This window comes from Nomascus leucogenys, chromosome 1a (assembly GCF_006542625.1).
Source record: "Nomascus leucogenys isolate Asia chromosome 1a, Asia_NLE_v1, whole genome shotgun sequence".
NCBI classification, from domain to species: Eukaryota; Metazoa; Chordata; class Mammalia; order Primates; family Hylobatidae; genus Nomascus; species Nomascus leucogenys.
In genome coordinates, this window is record NC_044381.1 from 56510736 (window position 1) to 56533651 (window position 22916).

A 22916-nucleotide genomic window follows, 5' to 3' on the forward strand; every position below is an offset into this window, starting at 1 on the left:
TGTACAGTAATTCATATATACACATACGGTAATAATCATACATATAAACTATATATATGAAAAACTACACATAAAGTAATAATAAAACATTCTGGGTAATATTTGAAAATTATGCAAACTAATGAAAACACCCTAAGAAAATCAAATAGCAAAGAATTTTTTTTTAAGCATAAGGGTTCTTGAACCACAAAAACACTATGTATGGGGTTTCTTACACTACTCACTCTAGTTTTGTATCTTGAGAATATTTTCGTAATAGAGAGTTTTAAAATATTTTAAAATTGTTTAAATGGTATGAGTGTCTAGATTTATACAGCTGCCATAATTGTGTAAGGAATAGATTATTAAATATACTATGTTGCTAAAACTGGTTAGTGATTGGGAAATTTTTTAAAATCCATTTAGATCCATCTCATGATATTTTATAAACTCCGTGTGTAGAAAACTTCAAACTGAGAAAAAGATTTCATCATACAATATCACTTCAGAGAAAAATGAACTATCTGATTTCTTTTTTATATTTTTTGTAGAGTCACAGTCTCACTGTTTTGCCCAGGCTGGTCTCAAACTCCGGACCTCAAGCAATCCTCTTGCCTCTGCCTCCCAAAGTACTGGGATTACAGGTATCAGCTACCCTGCCTGGCCTGTAAACTATCTGATTTCTAAAAGAGGAATAACTTTCTAAGTTTTTAAACCAGAGAACATGGTGATCATTTCAAATTTCTGTACAGACCAAAAATATAACCAAAATGAAATAAGCAGATTGTGAAAAAACTGTAACAAATTTGACACGGTTAATTTATTTATAAATGTACCAACAGACTGCTTAAAATACATACAGTAATACTTCAAAAAAAGTAAATGAACAAAAGGACAAAGAGCAACGACAAAACTGTAAAAATAATAAACACATATTAACAGTGTGCCATTTTCACTACAAATGTTTTTTTAAAAAATCCGAACTTGACCAGGCGCAGTGGCTCACATCTGTAACCCCAGCATTTTGGGTGGCTGTGGTAGGAGGATCACTTGAGTCCAGGAGTTCAACACGAGCCTGGGCAACATGGCAAAACCCTGTCTCTACAAAAAATACAAAAATTAGCCAGGCATGGTGGCGTACACCTGTAGTCCCAGCTACTCGGGGGCTGAGGTGGGAGGGTTACCTGAGCCAGGAAGGCATAGGTTGCAGTGAGCCAAGATCGCATCACTGCACTCCAGCCTGAGCAACAGAGCGAGATGCTGTCTCAAAAACCAACCAAATAAACAAACCTTTTCTTCCTTCCCTTATAAAATGTAGACTCCTTGTAGAAAATTTGGCAAATTTCGAAAAATACACAGATGTAATTCCAAAAACTTTCCACAGAAGACAATCTCTTTTATAATATGTACATGTGTATCTATATTTGATATACCTATAATTCTGCCTTCTAAATGAGGGAAATTTTGAAAGATCAATACCCAATAATAGCAAGGGGACAATACATTCCTATAAAACTGATTGTACTACTGTATCATTCATTTGGAAACATGTACTACTTTCATAGAACAAATTGTGCCCCTACTATATATGCCAGGTAATGTGCTAAGTGGTAAGGATACATTAAAAATTAAACCCACTTCTTCTCAAGAAACTTGATGTCTACTAGAAGGGGGGAAAAAAACAGTGATATTTTTAAAAGACAGGTGCTATGATAGAGGTATACAACACCTTAAATGACTCTCAAAATTATCTTGGGTTTAGTTCAGTGTACTTTCTACTATCTTATATTATCATTGAAAATTACCTTATTATCATTTTTAAACAAGATTAGGCAAGAAAAGAGAAGGCAGGCAGATTCTAAAGAAAATAGGTCTCTCTACTTTCCTGATACATTTTTTGACTGTTCTTGAATTGAGGTTAAATTTACATACACTGAAATACGACAATCATCACTGTAAAATTCAATGACCTTTGGTAAAAGTTTGAAAGTTATATAAAAATATGTATTGTAATATTTTTGTACCAATAGAAAAATAAAATTATTCTACAATATCCAAATATGCATTCACTGGATTATTATGGTACAGAATAAATGAGATCAAATCAACTCAGATTATGAGAAATCCTTCTTACACACTAATGAAAAAATATAAAATTGTAAAAATAGCATAACTACAAGTATTTCAATACATATAAACTTGTATGTAAAATGTACATGTAAATAATCAGAAATATGAAAAAATTAAAATGTGAGGTAGATAAAAATGGGTGACATTCTCCCCCTCTTACTCACACTAAATAGTCTTTAAAAGGTGGGAGTGGGGAGGATAGAATTCTACCATCACTAACATATGATGATGAAAACTTTCTATGGTATGTGGTCTAATACCAACCATAAGTACACATAATTATGAAGACCTTTATGATGTAATTTAGGTAACCTTTTGGAATACTTTGTTCCCCAAGGGACAACAGTATAGCTTCAATAACAATGTATACATCCTACCACAAAACTATCTATATAACAAAAATATCTCCAAGTCCCAACCAAAGACACTATTATCTTGCACAACATTTAAACCAGTAAAACTGTTACACAAGAAACATGACAGGTAAGTTTTTATTAAAGATGTTAAAACCGCTAATTCCAATCATTTACTGCTCAACCAATATATTTAAGATATAAACAGTAAACACTGGTGAAAATAATAGCAAACAAGAAAAAGCACAGTATTTTCTGAAAACATACAAAAACTTGCAGAGCAGAAATTAGTTTTCAAATCAGCCCCTAGTCACAGGGCCTGGATGATGCAGAACCTATTCTTTACACAATATATCCAATATTAATCAAAATATAGCAGTGGTAACTAGTCAGAAACCTAGGAAACTGAAACAGTTAAGCTCTCTCTTAGAGGTAATCCTTTGAATTAACTCAATTTACCACCTAAAGAGATATGTAATGTATTAGGATATCAAATACTAGGCAAGGGATATATGAATCGAACAGTATTTTTAAGTTGCACAATGAAGCTATACTGAGACAAAAACATATGATTATTTTTAATTGATGTTCAGAAACATGAAAAATATCACATAATAGAGATATTAGGCAAATTATTCTGGCTGCATGTCCAGGAAGGAGGATATCCCAATAATAAATATGGCTTACCTATGTGACCAACTTTAACTTTAAATGGTACATCCAGTTGACTCTACAGAAAAAATTTATATATACACAAAATATTAGTAGATATAGAGTTTAACAACATAAATGAATACTCTTTACTTCCAAAAATTATTTCAAGGGATTTTTTAATAAACTTACACATTTCCTTACCATCAACATTTATTTAAATATATAAACATATAATTTCAATATTATTATCAAATCCATAAAATCCAGGGAAGCTGCTCTTTTTATAATAATTGGGGATAAAGGTCTACAGTAAAAATGATCACAAAATCTACTCATATCAAATCATTACCAATTTCATATTATTTTAAGAAAAAGAAGTGGCAATTACAATGTCATTTTATGCTTTTAGGGAGATTAAAACTCTACTTTGCAAAATACACGTTTTGTAAAAAATACTTTCAAAACATTCTCCCCATTCAAAGGATAGCCTTTTAAATAAATGGTGCTAGGAAAACTAGATATCCACTTGCAAAAACATGAAACTGAACCCTTATCCTATACCATATACAAAAATTACCTCAAAATGGATCAAAGATCTAAACCTAAGAGCTAAAACTATAAAACTCTTAGAAGAAAACATAAGGGAAAATCTTCGTGACATTAGATTCGGTAATGACTTCTTGGATATGACAATAAAAGCACAAGCAATTAAAAAAATGAACTAGTCTTTATCAGATTAAAAACCTTTCAGCTACTCAGGAGGCTGAAAGGGGAAGACAGCTTGAACCTAGGAGCTGAAGCCTACAGTAAGCTATGATCACGCCACTGCACTGCAGCCTGGGGTGACAGAGCATGAGCCTGTTTTAAAAAAAAAAAAATCAGAAAACAAGTTAAAAATTTGAAATAAAAACATCTGTATTTTTTGTATGTTTGTTTTTGTTTTGTTTTGAGACAGAGTCTCACTCTGTTGCCCAGGCTGGAGTGCGGTAGCGCGATCTCCACTTACTACAGCCTCCACCTCCCAGGTTCAAGCGATTCTCCTGCCTCATCCTCCCTAGCAGCTGGGATTACTGGTGTCCGCCACCATGCCTGGCAAAGCTTTTTGCATTTTTAGTAGAGATGGGGTTTCACCATGTTGGCCAGGCTAGTCTCGAACTACTGATCTCAAATAATTCACCTGCCTTGGCTTCCCAAAGTGCTGGGATTACAGGCGCGAGCCACCATGCCCAGCCTAAAACAATATGTATTTTTAAATAGAAAAAAAAAAATCACACTGTCCATTTGTGCTTGCAGGGAGATTAAAACTACATTTTGCAAAATTTACATTTTGCAAAAATTATTTACAAAAAACTTTCTCAAATTTAAATAATTTAAGGTGACAAACTGAATCAGAAAGAAGTATACATAATTAAATGCAATAAATTTACAAGTTTTTCATAGTCAAAACCTACCAGGGCATTTTCTTTAATTTGAAGATTCTTGAGGGCCACAGCTCCTAAAAAAGATTAAAAAAAAGATTCAAACAATCAAATATTTTTCATTTTAAAAAGTTAATAAGTATGCTTCATTCCTGTCCTAATCAGGAAAAATATATAATGTGCATAACAGATAATATAATCTACCTATAATCTTATTATCTCACCTTCATTCTTCTACATAGTCTAACAGAGTATGCTTGACCAAATCTTCACTTATTGTAACTTCTGACCTCTGCAATTGTAGCTCAATGTTAATATATACAAACATTTCAATCAGAATTATACAAATAATATGAGTCTAACAAAGTAGCATGATACAAGATCAACATGCAAAAAGTAAACTACATTTAAATATACTTGCAATAAACCATTGGGAAAAAAAATATTTAATGCAAAATCAGTGAGCCCCAAGATATGTAAATAAAAACTTCCCAATTCAAAGCCAATAAAAAAAGAAAATGAGAAAAATAATAGAACAGAATGTCCAAGAAATATAGGACAATTGCAAAAGCTGTAACATACAGGTAATGGGATTAACGAAAGTTTAAAATACACTGCTATAACATTAGGATGTTACATGTAACCCCATCGTAACCACAAAGAAAATATCTTTAGAACATACACAAAAGTCATCCAGGTATGGTGGCAGGCACCTGTAGTCCCAGCTCCTTGAGGAGGCTGAGGTGGGAAGATCACATAAGCCTAGAAGTCCAGCTTGGGCAACACAGCGAGACCTCATTGCTATGTTGATGTGAATATTAATTATGTTATTAGTTAATTAAACACAAAATGAATCAAAGTTGCTACAAAAAATTAACTAAACCAAAGGAAAGGCAGTAAGGGGTAAAACAGAAAGAAGAAATGCGTAAGACACATAGAAAGTAATTAGCAAAACGGCAATATTAAGTCCTCCTCTATCTGTAACTACTTCAAATATAAATGGCTTAACTCCCCTATAAAAAGACAGATTGGCAGAATGGATTAAAATAAACAGGATCCCAGCCAGGAGCAGTGGTTCACGCCTGTAATCCCGGCACTTTGGGAGGCTGAGGCAGGTGGATCACCTGAAGTCAGCAGTTCGAGACCAGCCTGACCAAAATGGTGAAATCCCATCTCTACTAAAAGTACAAAATTAGCCATTCGTGGTGGTGCATGCCTGTAATCCCAGCTACTTGGGAGACTGCGGCAGGAGAATTGCTTGAACCCAGGAGGCGGAGGTTGCAGTGAGCCGACATCACACCACTGCACTCCAGCCTGGGCAACAGAGTGAGACTCCATCTCAAAATAAATAAATAGAGAGAAAGAGAGAGAGAGAGAAAATAAAAGTACGTGGTCTACAAGAAACTCACTTTGGCTCTAAGGACACTCACAGGTCAAAAGCAAAAAGATTTAAAAAAAGTAAGCTCATGCAAAAATAACCAAAAGAGCAAAGATACCTGGGCATCACTAATCCAAAACTCCAAAATCGGAAACTTTCTGAGTGCAGACATAATACCACAAGTGGATGATCAAGATGAAGATGATGATGTTACCAATGCAAAAAGGTACCTATAGACCACATGGCGAAAATGTGTGATGGGCTTATTAAAGGACTGGAGCAGCATGCATTCATAACAGAACAATAAATTATGACAGTTTATAAAATCAGAGACTTCTCAGACAAAAAACAGTTAGTGAGGCAGATGGTTCTGGAGGAAACATTTTTAAAAGCCATCTAGCAAAATGCCTCCTCATCCCTTGAGGATCCAATTCCGGGCCCCTCAACTGCTTCTAATGTTTCTTCTCACTTAAAAAAAAAAATAAAGTACATTCTACAGTTACCTTTTAATCAAAACACAGCATTGTAGGTGGAGACTGAAAGCCTGCCTGCCACTGTTTGTTGCTGCCACTGTTTAACAGTGGATACATATATTCCCAGTGATGCTACTGTGCTGCTTACTCACCCTGAACACATTATATTTTCACTGAATTGATGGTACCTCATATGTCTTACCGTTAAGAACTTATGTGTGAATAAATGTGAGAAAATGATTGCTTATCAGCATATAAATTCAGAGTCAAGAATAATGATGATGCCAAACAACCACAGATTGTCCACATGGGTGGCTGAGATAGTGACACCTTTCCTTTCTGATGGTTGGAGGTACACAAGCTTTGTTTCATGCAGAAAATTATTTAAAATATTGTATAAAATTATCTTTGGGCTATGTGTACAAAGTATATTTGAAACATAAATGAATTCTGTGTTAGACTTGGGTCTCATCTCCAAGATATCTCATTATGTATATGTACGTATTCTAAAATCTGAAGAAAAAAAAAATCCAAAATCCATATCACTTCTGATTCCAAGCATTTCAGATAAGGTATATTCAACCTATACTAATATTAGATATATAAACTTAAGTCAAAATCTGTTACAAAAAACAAAGAAGGGCATTATATAATGATAAAACCGACACTTCACTAAAAAGATGTAACAATTATAAACATGTATGCACCAAACATGAGACCAGCAAAACATATGAAGCAAACATTGACAGAATTGAGGAGAGAAATAGATAGCACTACATTAATAGTAGAAGGCTTCAATACCCCACTTTCAGTAATGGACAGAACAACCACACAGAAAATTAATAAGGAAATACAGGACTTAACACTATTGACCAACTGGACCAAAAGACATACAGAACACACCACCCAACAACAGCAGAATACACATTTTTCTCAGGTGCACATGGGATATTCTCCAAGATGTATGTGACGTCATAAAACAAGTGTCAAAATTTTTGTAAAGAGAAAACATACAAATGGTCAACAGGTATATATATGAGAAAAGGCTCAACATCACCAATCATCAGATAAATAAAAATCAAAACCACAAGAAGATACTACCTCAACCTATTAGAATGGCTATCATCAAAAAGACAAAAAATAACAAATGCTGGTGTGACTGTGGAGAAAGGGAAACTCTTACACACTGTTTTTGGGAGCATAAATTAGTAGAGCCATTATAAAACACATTATGGAAGTTCTACAAAAAATTTAAAAATAAAATTACCATATGATCCATCAATCCCACTAATGTATAAATATCCCAAAGAAATGAAATCAGTTTGTTGAAGAGAAACCTGCACTTTATGTTTATTGCAGCACTTTTCACAAAAGCCAAGATATGAAATCAATCAAGTATCTACAAACAGATCACACTGCTAAAGAAAACGTGGTGTATACATATACACAATGAAATACTATTCCCCATTAAAAAAAAAAGAATAAAATCTTGTCCTTTGCAGCAACACAGACGCACCTGGAAGGCATAATGCTAAGGGAAATAAGCCAGGCACAGAAAGACAAATACTGCATGATCTCACTCACGTGTGAAATCTAAAAAAGTTGACATCTCATAGAAGTAGTGTATAGAATAGTGGTTGCCAGAGGCTGGGGAATATTGGCGAGAGGGGAAATAGGTAAAGACTGGTCAATGAGAACAAAGTTACAGTAAGATGGGAAAAATAAGTTCTGGTGTTCTACTGCACAGTAGAGTGACTATGGTTAACAATGCTGTATCGCATGTTTTAACATAGCTAGAAGATTTTGAATGTCCTCACCACAAGGAAATGATAAATGTATAAGGTGATGGATATTCTAAATACCAATTTGAATTTTATACAATGTATACATGTATTGAAACATCACCCTGTACCTAATAAATATTCACAATACATGTCAATTAAAAACAAAATTGTAAAATTATAAAAGATTGATGTCATGCAAGGCATCTTTTCTAGTAACAATAAATAAAATAAATAAGGAAATAACAGATGGAAAACAGAACAATGAACAAATGTATGAAAATTAAGCACTCTTAAATAAGAAATGGGTCAAAAAGGTAATCCCAAGAAAAATTAGAAAATATCTTGAGATGAAAATAAAAACAGACTATACCATCATAATTAGTATGATACAGCAAAAGCAGCGCTAGAAGGAACATAAAGCTGTAAATGCTTATGTTTCAAAAGAAGAAACATCCCAAATCAACAACCTAAATTTATTCCTTAAGGAAATAGGGTGAAAAAAAAAACAAAATCCAAACCTAGCAGAAGGGAGAAAATAACAAAGATCAGAGCAAAGATAAGTGAAAGAGAATGGAAAAAAAATAAAAATAAAACAAAACAAGCATTCGTTTTCTTTTTTTTTTTTTTTTTTTTTTTTTTTTTTTTTTTTTTTTTTTTTTTTTTGAGACAGAGTCTCGCTGTGTCGCCCAGGCTGGAGTGCAGTGGCACGATCTCAGCTCACTGCAACCTCCGCCTCCTGGGATCAAGTGATTCTCCTGCCTCAGCCTCCTGAGTAGCTGGGATTACATGGGCCCACCACCATGCCCAGCTAATTTTTGTATTTTTAGTAGAGACGAGGTTTTGTCATTTTGGCCAAACTGGTCTCGAACTGCTAACTTCAGGTGATCCACCCGCCTCAGCCTCCCAAAACACTGGGATTACAGGCGTGAGCCACTGCACTGGGGCACCAACAGTTAGTTTTCTAAAAAGATCAACAGGTTGGGCATGGTGGCTCACGCCTGTAATCCCAGCACTTTGGGAGGCCTAGGTGGGCGGATCATGAGGTCAGGAGATGGAGACCATCCTGGCTAACATGGTGAAACCTGGTCTCTACTAAAAATACAAAAAAATTAGCTGGGTGTTGTGGCAGGCACCTGTAGTACCAGCTACTCGGGAGGCTGAGGCAGCAGAATGGCGTGAACCCGGGAGGCGGAGTTTCCAGTGAGCCGAGATTGAGCCACTGCACTCCAGCCTGTGTGATAGAGTGAGACTCCACCTCAAAAAAAATAAATAAATAAAAATAAAAAAATCAATAAAACTGATAATGCTTTAACTAAGCTGAGTAAGAAAAAAAGTCAAATAACTAAAACCAGAAATGGAAGAGGTATTACTATCAATTTTACAGAAATAAAAAGGATTATGAAAGTACTATGAACAAAAAATTGGATAACCTATAGAAATGAATGAATTCCTAGAAATACACAATACACTAAGACTGAATCTTGATAAAACAGATTATCTGAACATACCTATAACCATTAAGGAAACTGAATCAGTAATCAAAAAATCCTAAAAATAAAAACAAAAAAAGCCTAGGACCAAATGGTTTTACTAGTGAATTCTACCAAACATTTAAAACAAGAATTAACACCAATCCACCTCAAACTCTTCCAAAAAACTGAAGAGAAGGGAACACTTCCAAACTCATCCTATCAGGCAGTCATTACTCTGATACCAAAGCCAGACAAAAACACTACAAGAAAACTACAGACCAATGCCCTTGATGAACATTCATGCAAAAATCCTCAACAAAATACTAGCAAACAGAATTCAATAGCATCTTAAAAGGAATATAAAATATAACCCAATAGTATTTATTTCCAGAATACAAGAATGAATCAACATACAAAAAAACAACGTAATACACCACTTTAACAAAATGAAGGAAAAAAACACAATCATCTCAACTTAATGCAGAAAAGGATTTGAAAAAATTCAGAACATTTTCATGATAAAAAAAACACTCAAAAAAAAAAACAAATAAAAGGAAACTAGCTCAACACAATAAAGGTCATGTATAAACAGCCCACAGCTAACATTCTGAATACTGAAAGACAGAAATCTTTTCCTCTAAGATCAGGAACAAGATAAAGATGTCCACGTTTGTCACTCACTCCATAGCAATTTGGCATCCAAAGTGGAAAGGAAAAAGTAAAATTATCTCTGTTCGCAGATGGCATGAATTTATATGCAGAAAAACCTAAATATTCCACCAAACTGTTAAAATTAAGGAATGTTGCTTGATATAAAAATCAACACCAAAAAATCAGTATCTATAACAAAGAACAATACAAAAAATAAGAAAACAATTATATTTACAACAGCAACACAAATAATAAAAGTGTCAAGGCGTAAACCAAAGAAACTAATGACACATACAGTAAAGACTATAAAATGTTGCTGAAAGATATTAAAGAAAGAAAGAAATGTTAAGACATCCCATGTTCATGGATTGGGACACTTAATACTGTTAAAATGTCAATACTACCCTAAACAATCTATAAATTCTTTGCAATCCATATCAGAATCCTAGAAAAATCCAACACTTACATCCACATCGAATCTCAAGGAATCCTAAATAGCCAAAACAATCTTGAAAAAAGGGAAGAAGGTTACAAGTCTCACATTTCCTGATTTTAAAACTTACTAAAAGCCACGTTAATCAAAACAGTGTGGTACAGACACATAGAGCTGTGGTACAGAACAGAAAGCTCAAAAACAAGACCTCACATACATAGTCAAATAATTGTCTTCAAGGATACCAAGGATATTCAGTTTGGAAAGGACAGTATTTTTAACAACTTTTCAATAAAAGTTAAAATCCACAATATCCACAAGCAAAAGAATGAAACTAGAACCTTATACCATATTCAAAAATTAACTCAAAATGGATCCAAGAGCTAAATGTAAAACCTAAAACTGTAAAACTTAGAATAAAGCATAGGGGGAAAGTTCTATGACACTGCATTTTGCAATGATTTCTTGGATGTGACACCAAAAGCATAGGTAACAAAAGAAAAAAAAAATAGATGAATTGGACTTCGTCAAATGTTAAAACTTTTATTTTTCACATGACACTATATACAGTGAACAGACAACACAGAGGAGTCAGGGTGGCCAAGTAGACACAGAGTCAGGAATAGCTTCCACCAACAAGAGACCAAGCCATCAAGAAGACCAGCACACTCTGAGCAGATCTTTGGAAGGAAGGCACTGAGAGTGGACAGAAGGAGGATGCACATCCTGGGCTGAAGGAGGAGAAAGCTGGGAATCTTACAGGGAGTTCCCCGAGCACCATGACTCATTCTGACCCCAAATGCTCCTGCGGAAAGGATGAGTTAAATAGGCATGGAGTAGCCTATTCTTGCCATTGACCTCTAGAATCCTAGCTGAAGGAGGCTCCATGACCCCCACAGACATTTGAGGTTGCAAAGACAGCTGCTTGGGAAGTTGGCAGAAACAGGACTCCAGTCTGCAAGGAGCCCAGAAGGCCTGGTGTGGGAATGGCTGCAGTGGAGCATGGCCAGGGATGTCCATCTCCCAAAGCTCACCACACACCTCTAGGTAGCTTTGGTCTTTGTTGACTATTGGACCTAGACAGAACACGACTATCTTGCCGATGGCACAGGGCTTGTCTGATTTGAGCGCGCCCCCCAACCCCCATCCCTGGTTGCCTGTTCCACAGTCCCTGCCTGGCCACATCCAATTGCAATGTACACTGATGCCCAACCACAGCACTTCCTGGCAGCCACCACTATAGCTCCTTTGCTGGCAAGCCCCAGGTAACCACCAGAGAGCACCTGCACATGGGCCTCCACCAGCATCCACCCACCCACAGCTTCCCCGCACTGTTTTGCCAGGACACAGTCACCCACAGCCTCCCTCCACGGCTTTTCCAGTGTATATGCAGGCCTCACCACCCTGCTGCCACCGCCCCAACCAAGCACTTTTGCTGGCCCCACCATCAGAGTGTTGTTGCCCAGCAGACCGGGAACACCTTGGCCCCACCAGTGCAACGGGTGCTTAACCTTGAGGAGAGACAGAACAAAGTCATGTGCCTAGTCCTAACACCCCAGGGTTATAGCATGCATGCCAGGAGTGCTGAGCTGAGCCTTGGTACCCAGAAATCATCAAGAAACTATGCCAGTCGACTAAACTCAACTTACATCACAGTCAAACCCTTGGGGCATCCAAGAACATAAAAGCAAAAAGCCTCATCCAAAGGATAGCAACCGGAGAGATTAAAGGAACTTCAGCCCACAAAGATGAGAAAGAATTAGGGCAAGAATTCTAGCAACTCTATAAGCTGGAGTGTCTTCTTACCTTAAAATGACTGCAGTAGCTCCCCAGCAATGGTTCTTATTTTATTTATTTTTTTTTTAAAGACAGAGTTTTGCTCTGTCGCCCAGGCTGGAGTGCAGTGGCACGATCTCGGCTCACTGCAATCTCCACCTTCTGGGTTCAAGTGATTCTCCTGCCTCAGCTTCCTGGGTAACTGGGATTACAGGTGCTCACCACCACACCCAGCTAATTTCTATATTTTAATTAGAGACAGGGTTTCACCATGTTGGCCAGGCTGGTCTTGAACACCTGACCTCAAGTGATCCGCCTGCCTCAGCCTCCCAAAGTGCTAGGATTACAGGTGTGAGCCACTGTACCCAGCCTAGTGATGGTTCTTAATCAGATTGAAATGATGGGCATAAAATTCAGAAGATACTGAAATTCGAGAGAAAGTTGAAACCTAATCCAGGGAATTTAAGGAATCCAGTAAAATGAGTCAAGAGCTAAAAAACGAAATAGTCATTTTAAGAAACAACCAAACTGATTTGACAGAGCTAAAAAAAACTCACTACAAGAACTTCACAATATCACTGGAAGTATTAACAGCAGAACAGATTAAGCTGAGGAGGGAATCTCAAGAACTTGAAGACTGGTTCTTCAAATCAACTCAGATAAAAATAGAGGAAAAATAACTTTTTAATGGAAAAAATCTCCCAAAAACATGAGATTATGTGAAGAGATCAAATCCACAACTCATTGTTGTCCCTGAAAGAGAGGGAGAGAAAACAAGTAACTTGGAAACATATTTGAGGATACTGTCCACAAAAATTTCCCCATCCTAGCTAGAGAGGTTGACATGCAAATTCAGGAAATTCATAGAACTCCTGCAAGATACTATACAAGATGACCATCCCCAAGACACATAATCATCAGATTCTCCAAGGTCAATGTGAAAGAAAAAAACATTAAAGGGAGCTAGAGAGAAGGGGCAGGTCTACTACAAAGGGAACCCCATCAGGCTAACATCAGACCTTTCAGCAGAAATCCTACAAGCCAGAAGAGATTGGGGGCCTAATTCAGCATCTTTAAAGAAAAGAAATTCCAACCAAGAATTTCACATCTAACCAAACTAAGCTTCATAAGTGAAGGAGAAATAAAATCCTTTTCAGACAAGTAAATGCTAAGGGAACTCATTACTACCAGACTTGCCTTTTAAGAGGTCCTTAAGGGAGTGCTAACCATGGAAATGAAAGACCATTACCAGCCACCACAGAAACACACTTAAGTACAGAGACCACTAACTCTATAAAGCAACTATACAATCAAGTCTACATAACAACCAGCTAACAACATGGTAACAAGATGAAATCTGCACATACCAATATTCATCCTGAATGTAAACAGGCTAAACATCCCACTTCAAAGGCACAGAATGGCAATTCATACAAAGAACCAAGAACCAACTGTATGTTGTCTTTATGAGACCCATTTCATATGCAGTGCCACCCACAGGCTCAAAGTAAAGGAATGGAGAAAGGTCTATCAAGCTAATGTAAAACAAAAAAGAGCAGGCATGGGTAACTTATTTCAGACAAAACAGACTTGAAACCAACAACAATCAAAAAGGACAAAGAAGGGCATTACAAAACGATAAAAGGTTGAATTCAACAAGAAGATTTATCTATCTTAAATACGTATATACCCAACACTAGAGCACCTAGATTCGTAAAACAAGCTCTCAGAGACCTACGGAGACTTGCACAACCACACAATAATAGTGGGAGACTTCAATAACCCACTGACAGTATTAGACAGACCTAAAGTCAACACTTCACCAAATGGACCTAACAGAGTTCTACAGAACACCTCACCCAACAAAAACAGAATATACATTATTCTCATATGCACATGGCACATATCTAAAACCAACCACATGCTCAACCATAAAGCAATTCTCAACAAATTAAAAATCCCACAATCATACCAACCATGTTCTCAAGATGACAGTGCAATAAAAACAAGTATCAATACCAAGAAGATCTCTCAAAACCATACAATTCTATGGAAATTAAACCGCTCCTGAATGACTTTTGGGTAAACAATGAAATCTTAATTTCACTGAAATCAAGAAATTCTTTGGGCCAGACACAGTGGCTCATGCCTGTAATCCCAGCACTTTGCAAGGCTTAGGTGGGGGGATCACTTGAGCCCAGGAGTTCAAGACCAGTCTGGCCAACATGGGGAAACATTGTCTCTACAAAAAATACAAAAAAAAATTAGCCAGCTGTAGGAGTGCACACCTGTATTCCCAGCTACTCAGAAGGCTGAGAGGTGGGAGGCCTGCTTGAGGCCGGAAGGTTGAGGCTGCAGTGAGCCGTGGGCATGCCACTCCACTCCAGCCTTGGCAACAGGGCAAGAACCTGTCTCAAAAAAAAAAAAAGAAAAGAAAAGAAAGGAATTACTTGAAACTAATGAAAACAAAGATACAATATACCAGAATCTCTGGGACATAGCTAATGTAGTCTTAAGAGGAAAGTTTATAGTGCTAAATGCCCACATCAAAATGTTAGAAAGATACAAAGTTAACTAATATCATGCCTAGAGGAACTAGAAAAATGAGCAAATCAACCCCAAAGCTAGCCACAGAAAAGAAATAACCAAAATTAGAGTTGAACTGAACAAAAAAAAACATACAAAAGATGGTTCCTTGAAAGAATAAATAAGATAGATTGCCAGCCAGACTAACAAAGAAAAAAAAAAGAGAGAGAGGAGATCCAAATAAACACAATTAGAAATGGCAAAGGGGACATTACCACTGACCCAGAGAAATACAAAAAATCCTTAGAGGCTATTATGAACATCTCTACGCACACAAACTAGAAAATCTACAAGAAATGGATGAATTCCTGGAAACATACAACCTCCCAAGATTGAACCTGGAAGAAACTGAATACCTCAACAGACCAAAAATGAGTTCTGAAATTGTATAAGAAGTCTACCAACCAGGAAAAAGCCCTGGACCAGATGGATTCATAACCAAATTCTACCGGACATATAAAGAAGAGCTGGTACCAATCCTATTGAAACTATTCCAAAAAATCGAGAAGGAGGGACTCCTCCCTAACTCATTTTATTTTATGAAGCCAGCATCATTCTGATAACAAAACCTGGCAGAGACATAAAACAGGAAACTTCAGGCCTGTATCCCTGATTAACACAAATGCAAAAATCTTCAACAAAATAGTAAACCAAATCCAGCAGCACATCTACCATGATCAAGTAGACTTTATTCCTGGTATGCAAAGTTGGTTCAATATACACAAATCAGTAAGTGTGATTCATTACTAAACAGAACTAAAAACAAAAACCACATGATCATCTTGATAGATTGAGGACTTTTGATAAAATTCAACATCCCTTCATGTTAAAAACCCTCAAAAGACTAAGCATCAAACGAATATACCTGGAAATAATAAGAGCCATCTATGAAAAACCCACAGCTAACATCACACTGAATGGGCAAAAGCTGGAAGTATTCCCCTTGAGAACCAGGACAACACAAGGATACCCACTTACTCCTATTCAACATAGTTCTGGAAGTCCTAGCCAGAGCAAGAAAGAGAAAGAAAGAGAAAGAAATAAAAGGCATCCAAATAGGAAGAGAGGAAGTCAAATCATCCCTGTTTGCTGACAGTATGATTCTATACGTAGGAAACTCCATAGTCTCTGCCTGAAGGTTCCTAGAACTAATAACTTCAACCAACTTTCAGGATACAAAATCAATGTACAAAAATCAGTAGTATTTCTATATACCACTAACATCCAAGCTGAGAGCCAAATCAAGAATTCAATCCCATTCACAATAGCCACAAAAAGAAAATGCCTAGGAATACAGCTAATCAGAGAGGTAAAAGATCTCTACAATGAGAATTACAAAACACTGCTCAAAGAAATCAGAGACAACATAAACAAATGGAAAAACATTCCATGCTCATAGACAGGAAGAATCAAAATTGTTACAATGTCCATACTGCCCAAAACAATTTACAGATTCAATGCTATTCCTATCAAACTGCCAATGTTATTTCTCAAAGAATTAGAAAAAACTATTTTAAAAGTCATATGGGCCCAAAAAAGGAGCCTGAATAGCCAAAGCAACCCTAAACAAAGGGAACGAAGCCTGAGGCATCACACTACCTGACTTCAACCTATACTACAAGGCCACAATAACCAAAACAACATGGCACTGATACAAAAACAGACATGTAGACCAATGGAACAGGTCAGAGAACCCAGAAATAAAGCCAGACACCTACAACCATCTGATTTTAACAAAACTGACAAGCAATGGGAAAAGGACTCCCTATTCAATAAATGGTGTGGAGATAACGGCCAGCCATATGCAGAAGACTGAAACTGGATCCTACCTTTCACCATATACAAAAATCAACTCAAGATAGATTAAAGACTTAAATGTAAAACCTAAAACTATAAAAACCCTAGAAGAAAACTTAGGGAATACCATGCTGAACATAAGCCCTGGCAAAGATTTCGTGATGAAAATTCTAGAACTGCAAAAAAAAAAAAAAAAAAAAAAAAAAATATATATATATATATATATATATATATAGGCAAGTGGGACCTAATTAAACTAAAGAGCTCTTGCACAGCAAATGAAACTGTCCACAGAGTAAACAGACAATCTACAAAATGGGAGAAAATATTTGCAAGCTATACATCAAACAAAGGTCTAATTATCCAGAATCGATAAGGAACTTAAACAAACAAGCAAAAAACAAACAACCCCATTTAAAAAATGGGCAATGGACATGAACAGACACCTCTCAAAAGACATACACGTGGCCAAGAAACATGGAAAAAAAAAAAAACTCAACATCACTAATCATTAGAGGAATGCAATAAAAAGCAGTGAGATACCATCCTACACCAGTCAGAATGGCTATTACACACTGCTGGTGGGAATGTACTTACACACTGCTGGTGGGAATGTAAATTAGCTCAGCCACTTTGGAATGCAGTCTGGAGATTTAAGAACTAAGAACTACCAAAGAATTAAGAACTACCATTAGAACCAGCAATCCCATTACTGGGTATATACCCAAAGGACCATAAACTGTCCTACCATAAGGACACATACATGCCTATGTGCATCACAGCACTACTTCACAATAGCAAAGACATGGAATCAACATAGATGTCTGTCAACAACGGACTGGATAAAGAAAATGCAGTATATATTCACCATGGACTACCACACAGCCATGAAAAGGAACAAAATTATGCCCTTTGCAGCAACATGGATGCCACTAGAGACCATTACCCTAAGTGAGTTATCACAGGAAAAGAAAACCAAATACCGCATATTCTCACTTACAAGACGGAGTTAAAACTTGAGTACTGTGTTAGTCCATTGTTGTGTTGCTATAAAGAAATACCTGAGCCTGGGTAATTTACAAAGAAAAGAGGTTTAATTGGCTCATGGTTCTGCAAGCTATACAGGAAGCACGGCACCAGCATCTATCTGCCCAGCTGCTGGGGAGGACGCAGGAAGCTTTCAATCATGGCAGAAGGCAAAAGTGGAGCCAGAACATCACATGGCCACAGCAGGAGCAACAGGGGGAGTGCATAGGGAGGTGCCACACACGTAACCAGATCTTGCAAGAACTATTGCAAGGACAGCACCAAGTCATGAAAGATCCACCGCTATGACCCAACTGCCTCCCACCAGTCCCCACCTCCAACAATGGGGATTACAATTAAATATGAAACTTGGTGGGGACATGTATTCAAACTCTATCCGGTACACATGGACACAAAGAAGGAAACAACAAACACCAAGGCCTACTTGAGGGTGGAGGGTGTGGGGAGGGTGAGGATCAAAAAACTATCTATCGGGTACTACACTCTCTACCTGGGTGACAAAATAATTTATACATCAAACCCTAGTGACATACAATTTATCCACACAACAAACCCACACATGTACCCCATGAACCTAAAATAAAAGTTACCAGGGAAAAAAAAAGAAGAAAAGGTAACACACAAAATGGGAAATATTTGCAAATCATATATCTGATAAGCAGCTAATATCCTGTGTGTGTGTGTGTGTGTGTGTGTGTATAAACTCTTACAACTCAAAAAACGAACAACCTGATTAAAAGATGGACAAACGACTTAAATAGATATTTCTCCAATTAAGATATATAAATGGTCAATAAGCCCATGAAAAAATGTTCAACATTACTAATTAGAGAAATGCAAATGAAAACTACAAGATACCACGTCTTATCCATTAGGATAACTACTATCAAAAAAAGAGAAAATAAATGTTGGTGAGGATGTGGAGAAATCGTGACCCTTGTACACTGTTGGTAGGAATGTAAAATGGTGCAGCCACTATGGAAAGTAGTACGATGGTTCCTCAAAAAAATTGATAATGGAATTACTATATGATCGAGTAATTCTGCTTCTGGGTATGTAACCCAAAAATCTGGCGGCACAGACTTAACTTCAAAGAAAAATATCCATGTTCATAACACCATTATTCACAACAGCCAAAAGATGGAAGCTGCCCAACTATTCATCAACAGATGGAGAAACAAAATGCAGTATATACATACAATGGGATACTATTTAGCTTGAAAAATTATTGAAATTCTGACATTTCCTACAACATGGATGCACCTTGAGGACATTATGCTGAGTAAAAGAAACCAGTAACAAATGGCAAATACTGTATAATTTCACTTATACTTCAAGTATTCGAATTCACAGAGATCAAAAGTAGAATTATGGTTACTGGGGTCTGGGAAGACGGTGGAATGGGTAGTCATTGCTTAACGGGTAAGTGGTTCAGTTTTGCAAGATGAAGAATTCAGGAGATGAATGGTGGTGAAGTCAGGAGATGAATTGTGGTGATGGTTGCACAATCTAAGTGTACTTAATGACATGAAGTGTACACTTAAAGTGGTTAAGATAGGCCGGGCGTGGTGGCTCACACCTGTAATCCCAGCACTTTGGGAGGCTGAGGCAGGCAGATTACTAGGTCAAGAGATCAAGACCATCCTGGCCAACATAGTGAAACCCCGTCTCTACTAAAAATACAAAAATTAGCTGGGCATGGTGGCGTGCATCTGTAGTCCCAGCTACTTAGGAGGCCGAGGCAGGAGAATTGCTTGAACCCGGGAGGCATAGGTTGCAGTAAGCGGAGATCGCGCCACTGCACTCCTGGCTGGGCAACGGAGCACGACTCCATCTCAAAAATAAAATAAATAAATAAAGGAGTTCTTCAGAAAGAAGGAAAATGATTTAAACCAAAAACTCAGATTTACAGGAGCATTACAGAATTAAGAGATGAAGGTAAATTAAGTCTTTTCCTCCTTATTCTTAAATTAATAGAAAAATTGTCTAAAATACTAATAGCAGCAATGCACTGGATTATTACAACTTATGGATAATTGAAATTAATGGCAACAATGTTATAATGGGCAGAAGGGAGGAATCTGTATACTCTATTGTAAGATAGAGTATTATGTATACTACCTCCATTTTCCATGAAGTAGTACAGTGGGATTTTTTTGTTTTTGTTTTGAGACAGAGTTTCACACTGTTGCCCAGGCTGGAGTGAAGTGGCACAATCTCGGCTCACTGCCTCCCAGTCCAAGCGATTCTCATACCTCAGCCTCCTGAGTAGCTGAGACTACAGGCGCACATTACCATGCCCAGCAAATTTTTTGTGTTTCTAGTAGAGACAGGGTTTCACCATGTTGACCAGGCAGGTCTCGAACTCTTAACCTTAAGTGACCCGCCAGCCTCAGTCCCCCAAAATGCTGGAATTACAGGCTTGAGCCACTGTACCTGACCTATAATGTTATTTGGATGTGGACTTGGACTAGTTTTAAGTGAACAGCACAAACTGTAAGACAACCACTTAAATAAATTGTTTAAGAAGTATAATTGGTATGCTAAGACAGGAGAAAAAAATTAAATCATATCAAATGATCAATTAAAACCAGAGAAGGCAAAAGAGGAGGGGAAGACTGTTTAAAAAGGAAACAAGTACAACGAACAGAAAACAGCTATAAATATGACAGATACTGTCAAAGGAAAATAAAGGTTTTCCTCTCTACTCTCATATTCAACACAGAACCCTTAGATAACCAGATGTGTGAAGTTTTTCCCCCCAATCCCTAAACAATTCTCCAACAGACACCAACTATAATTCAATTAAATAATGACACTATCTACCTAGAGATAGTGTCATATTGGGCCGGGCGTGGCAGCTCATGCCTGTAATCCCAGCACTTTGGAAGGCCGAGGCAGGTGGATCACAAGGTCAAGAGATCAAGACCATCCTGGTCAACATGGTGAAACTCCGTCTCTACTAAAAATACAAAAATTAGCCTGGTGTGGTGGCAGGCGCCTGTAGTCCCAGCTACCCGGGAGGCTGAGGCAGGAGAATCACTTGAACCCAGGAGGCAGAGGTTGCAGTAAGCCAAAATTGTGCCACTGCACTCCAGCCTGGCGACAGAGCAAGACTCTATCTCAAAAAAAAAAAAAAAAAAAAAAAAAAAAAGAAAGAAAAGAAAAGAAAGAAAGAAAAATAGTGTCATATCCCACACAGTAAGGGCTCAGTTCCATAAGACTGCCCCTCACTTCAGATGTTAGTCACAAGTCCCAGGCTGTGATCTGTGCTTCTGACTGACCAGCTATAAATCAGAGTTCACACAACTTTTTAATTTGGTTTGATAATTTGCTGGGATAACTCACAAAACTCAGGGAAATACTTATATTTAACAGTTTATCATAAAGGATATTACAAAGGATACAGATAAAGAGATGGACAGGGCAAAGTAAGGTGGTGGAGAGCTTCCATGCCCTCTCTGTTGTGGATTTTGGTATCTGCATAGGTCTTGGAACCAATCCCCTGGAGATACTGAGGGCTAAACGTAAACATCATGACCAAATGGGATTTATTCTAGGTATGCAAGGCTAGTTCAACATTCAAAGATCAATTAATGTAATCTATCACACCAACAGATTAAAGAAGAAAAAAATCCTATGATAATGGTAATAAATGCAGAAAAAAACATTTGACAAAATCCAGCATTCTTTTGTTTTTGTTTTTTTGAGATGGAGTCTTGCTCTGTCACCCAGGCTGGAGTGCAGCAGCACGAACTCGGCTCACTGCAACCTCTGCCTCCCATGTTCAAGCGATTCTCGTGTCCCAGCCTGCCAAGTAGCTGAGACTACAGGTGCCCGCCACCATACTCAGCTAATTTTTGTATTTTTAGTAGAGACAGGGTCTCACCATGTTGGCCAGGCTGGTCTCGAACTCTTGACCTCAACTGATCTGGCCACCTCAGCTTCCCAAAGTGCTGAAATTACAGGCATGAGCCACCATGCCTGGCCCCAACATTCTTGAAGGAAAAGAAAACTCTCTCAGCAAAGCAGAATAGATGTGTATGTATGATAGAAAAAAAAAAAATTCACAGTATTTGTTGCCTCTGAAGATGAGGGTAGGAATAGATTAGGAAAGGTCAGGAAAGTGCTGACCACCACTTGCTATGGTCAGCAATAAAAAGGAATAAATTATTGATTGTACTACCACATGGATGAATCTCAAAATAATTATGCTGAAATAAGCCAGACTGAATGAATAGAAACTGTACAATCCCATTTACACAAGTCTAGAAAACTCAAGCTAATATGCAGTAACAGAAAGCAAATCAGCAAAAACCTGAGGACAAGAAGGGTATAAGAGACAAGGAGGGTTAGAAGATACGGTTTACAAAAAAGCACAAGGAAACTTTTAGGTATGATAGATAGGCTCATTATCATGTGATGATTGTTACCTGCATGCACATACATGCTAAAACTTACCAAACTGTAGACTTTAACGTGTATTTTACTGCATGTCAATTATACCTCAATAAAGCTGTTAATACATAATATTAATGACAGAATCTAGATAATGGGTATATGGAGAGGTACTATAAAATCTCATAACACTTTTTATAATAAAATGTTTCATAGTCTTTAAAGTTCTATTAAAGTATTTTAGAACAAAAATATAAAAACAATATATAAGGAATTAGAATTGGTCATTAACACCAGACTGTAAGAATCATTTGTTTGGCTCACCAGTGTATTCTGGGCACAGAAGAATGACTCCTTAAAAATCAAAAACTGAGGCCGGGCGCAGTGGCTCACGCTTGTAATCTCAGCACTTTGGGAGGCTGAGGCGGGCAGATCACGAGGTCAGGAGATGGAGACCACGGTGAAACCCTGTCTCTACTAAAAATACAAATAATTGGCCGGGAGTGGTGGTGGGTGCCTGTAGTCCCAGCTACTCGGAGAGGCTGAGGCAGGAGAATGGCGTGAACCCGGGAGGCGGAGCTTGCAGT

At 37.3% G+C, this 22916-nt stretch overlaps 1 protein-coding gene across 3 annotated transcripts in view; it reads right to left on the reverse strand.

Moving 5' to 3' along the window:
• Positions 1-22916, reverse strand: part of VPS13A (vacuolar protein sorting 13 homolog A) — a 260053-nt gene that overhangs the window by 231496 nt on the left and 5641 nt on the right. For all 3 annotated transcript variants that reach the window (XR_004029357.1, XM_003267439.4, XM_003267441.4), the window contains exons 2-3: positions 4568-4611; positions 3150-3192 (exon numbers count right to left, since the gene is read on the reverse strand). Coding sequence is in view for 2 of the 3 variants with exons in the window: in XM_003267439.4 (XP_003267487.2) it covers positions 3150-3192; positions 4568-4611 (87 nt within the window). In the remaining variant the exon portion in view is untranslated. The remainder of the gene's footprint in view (positions 1-3149; positions 3193-4567; positions 4612-22916) is intronic.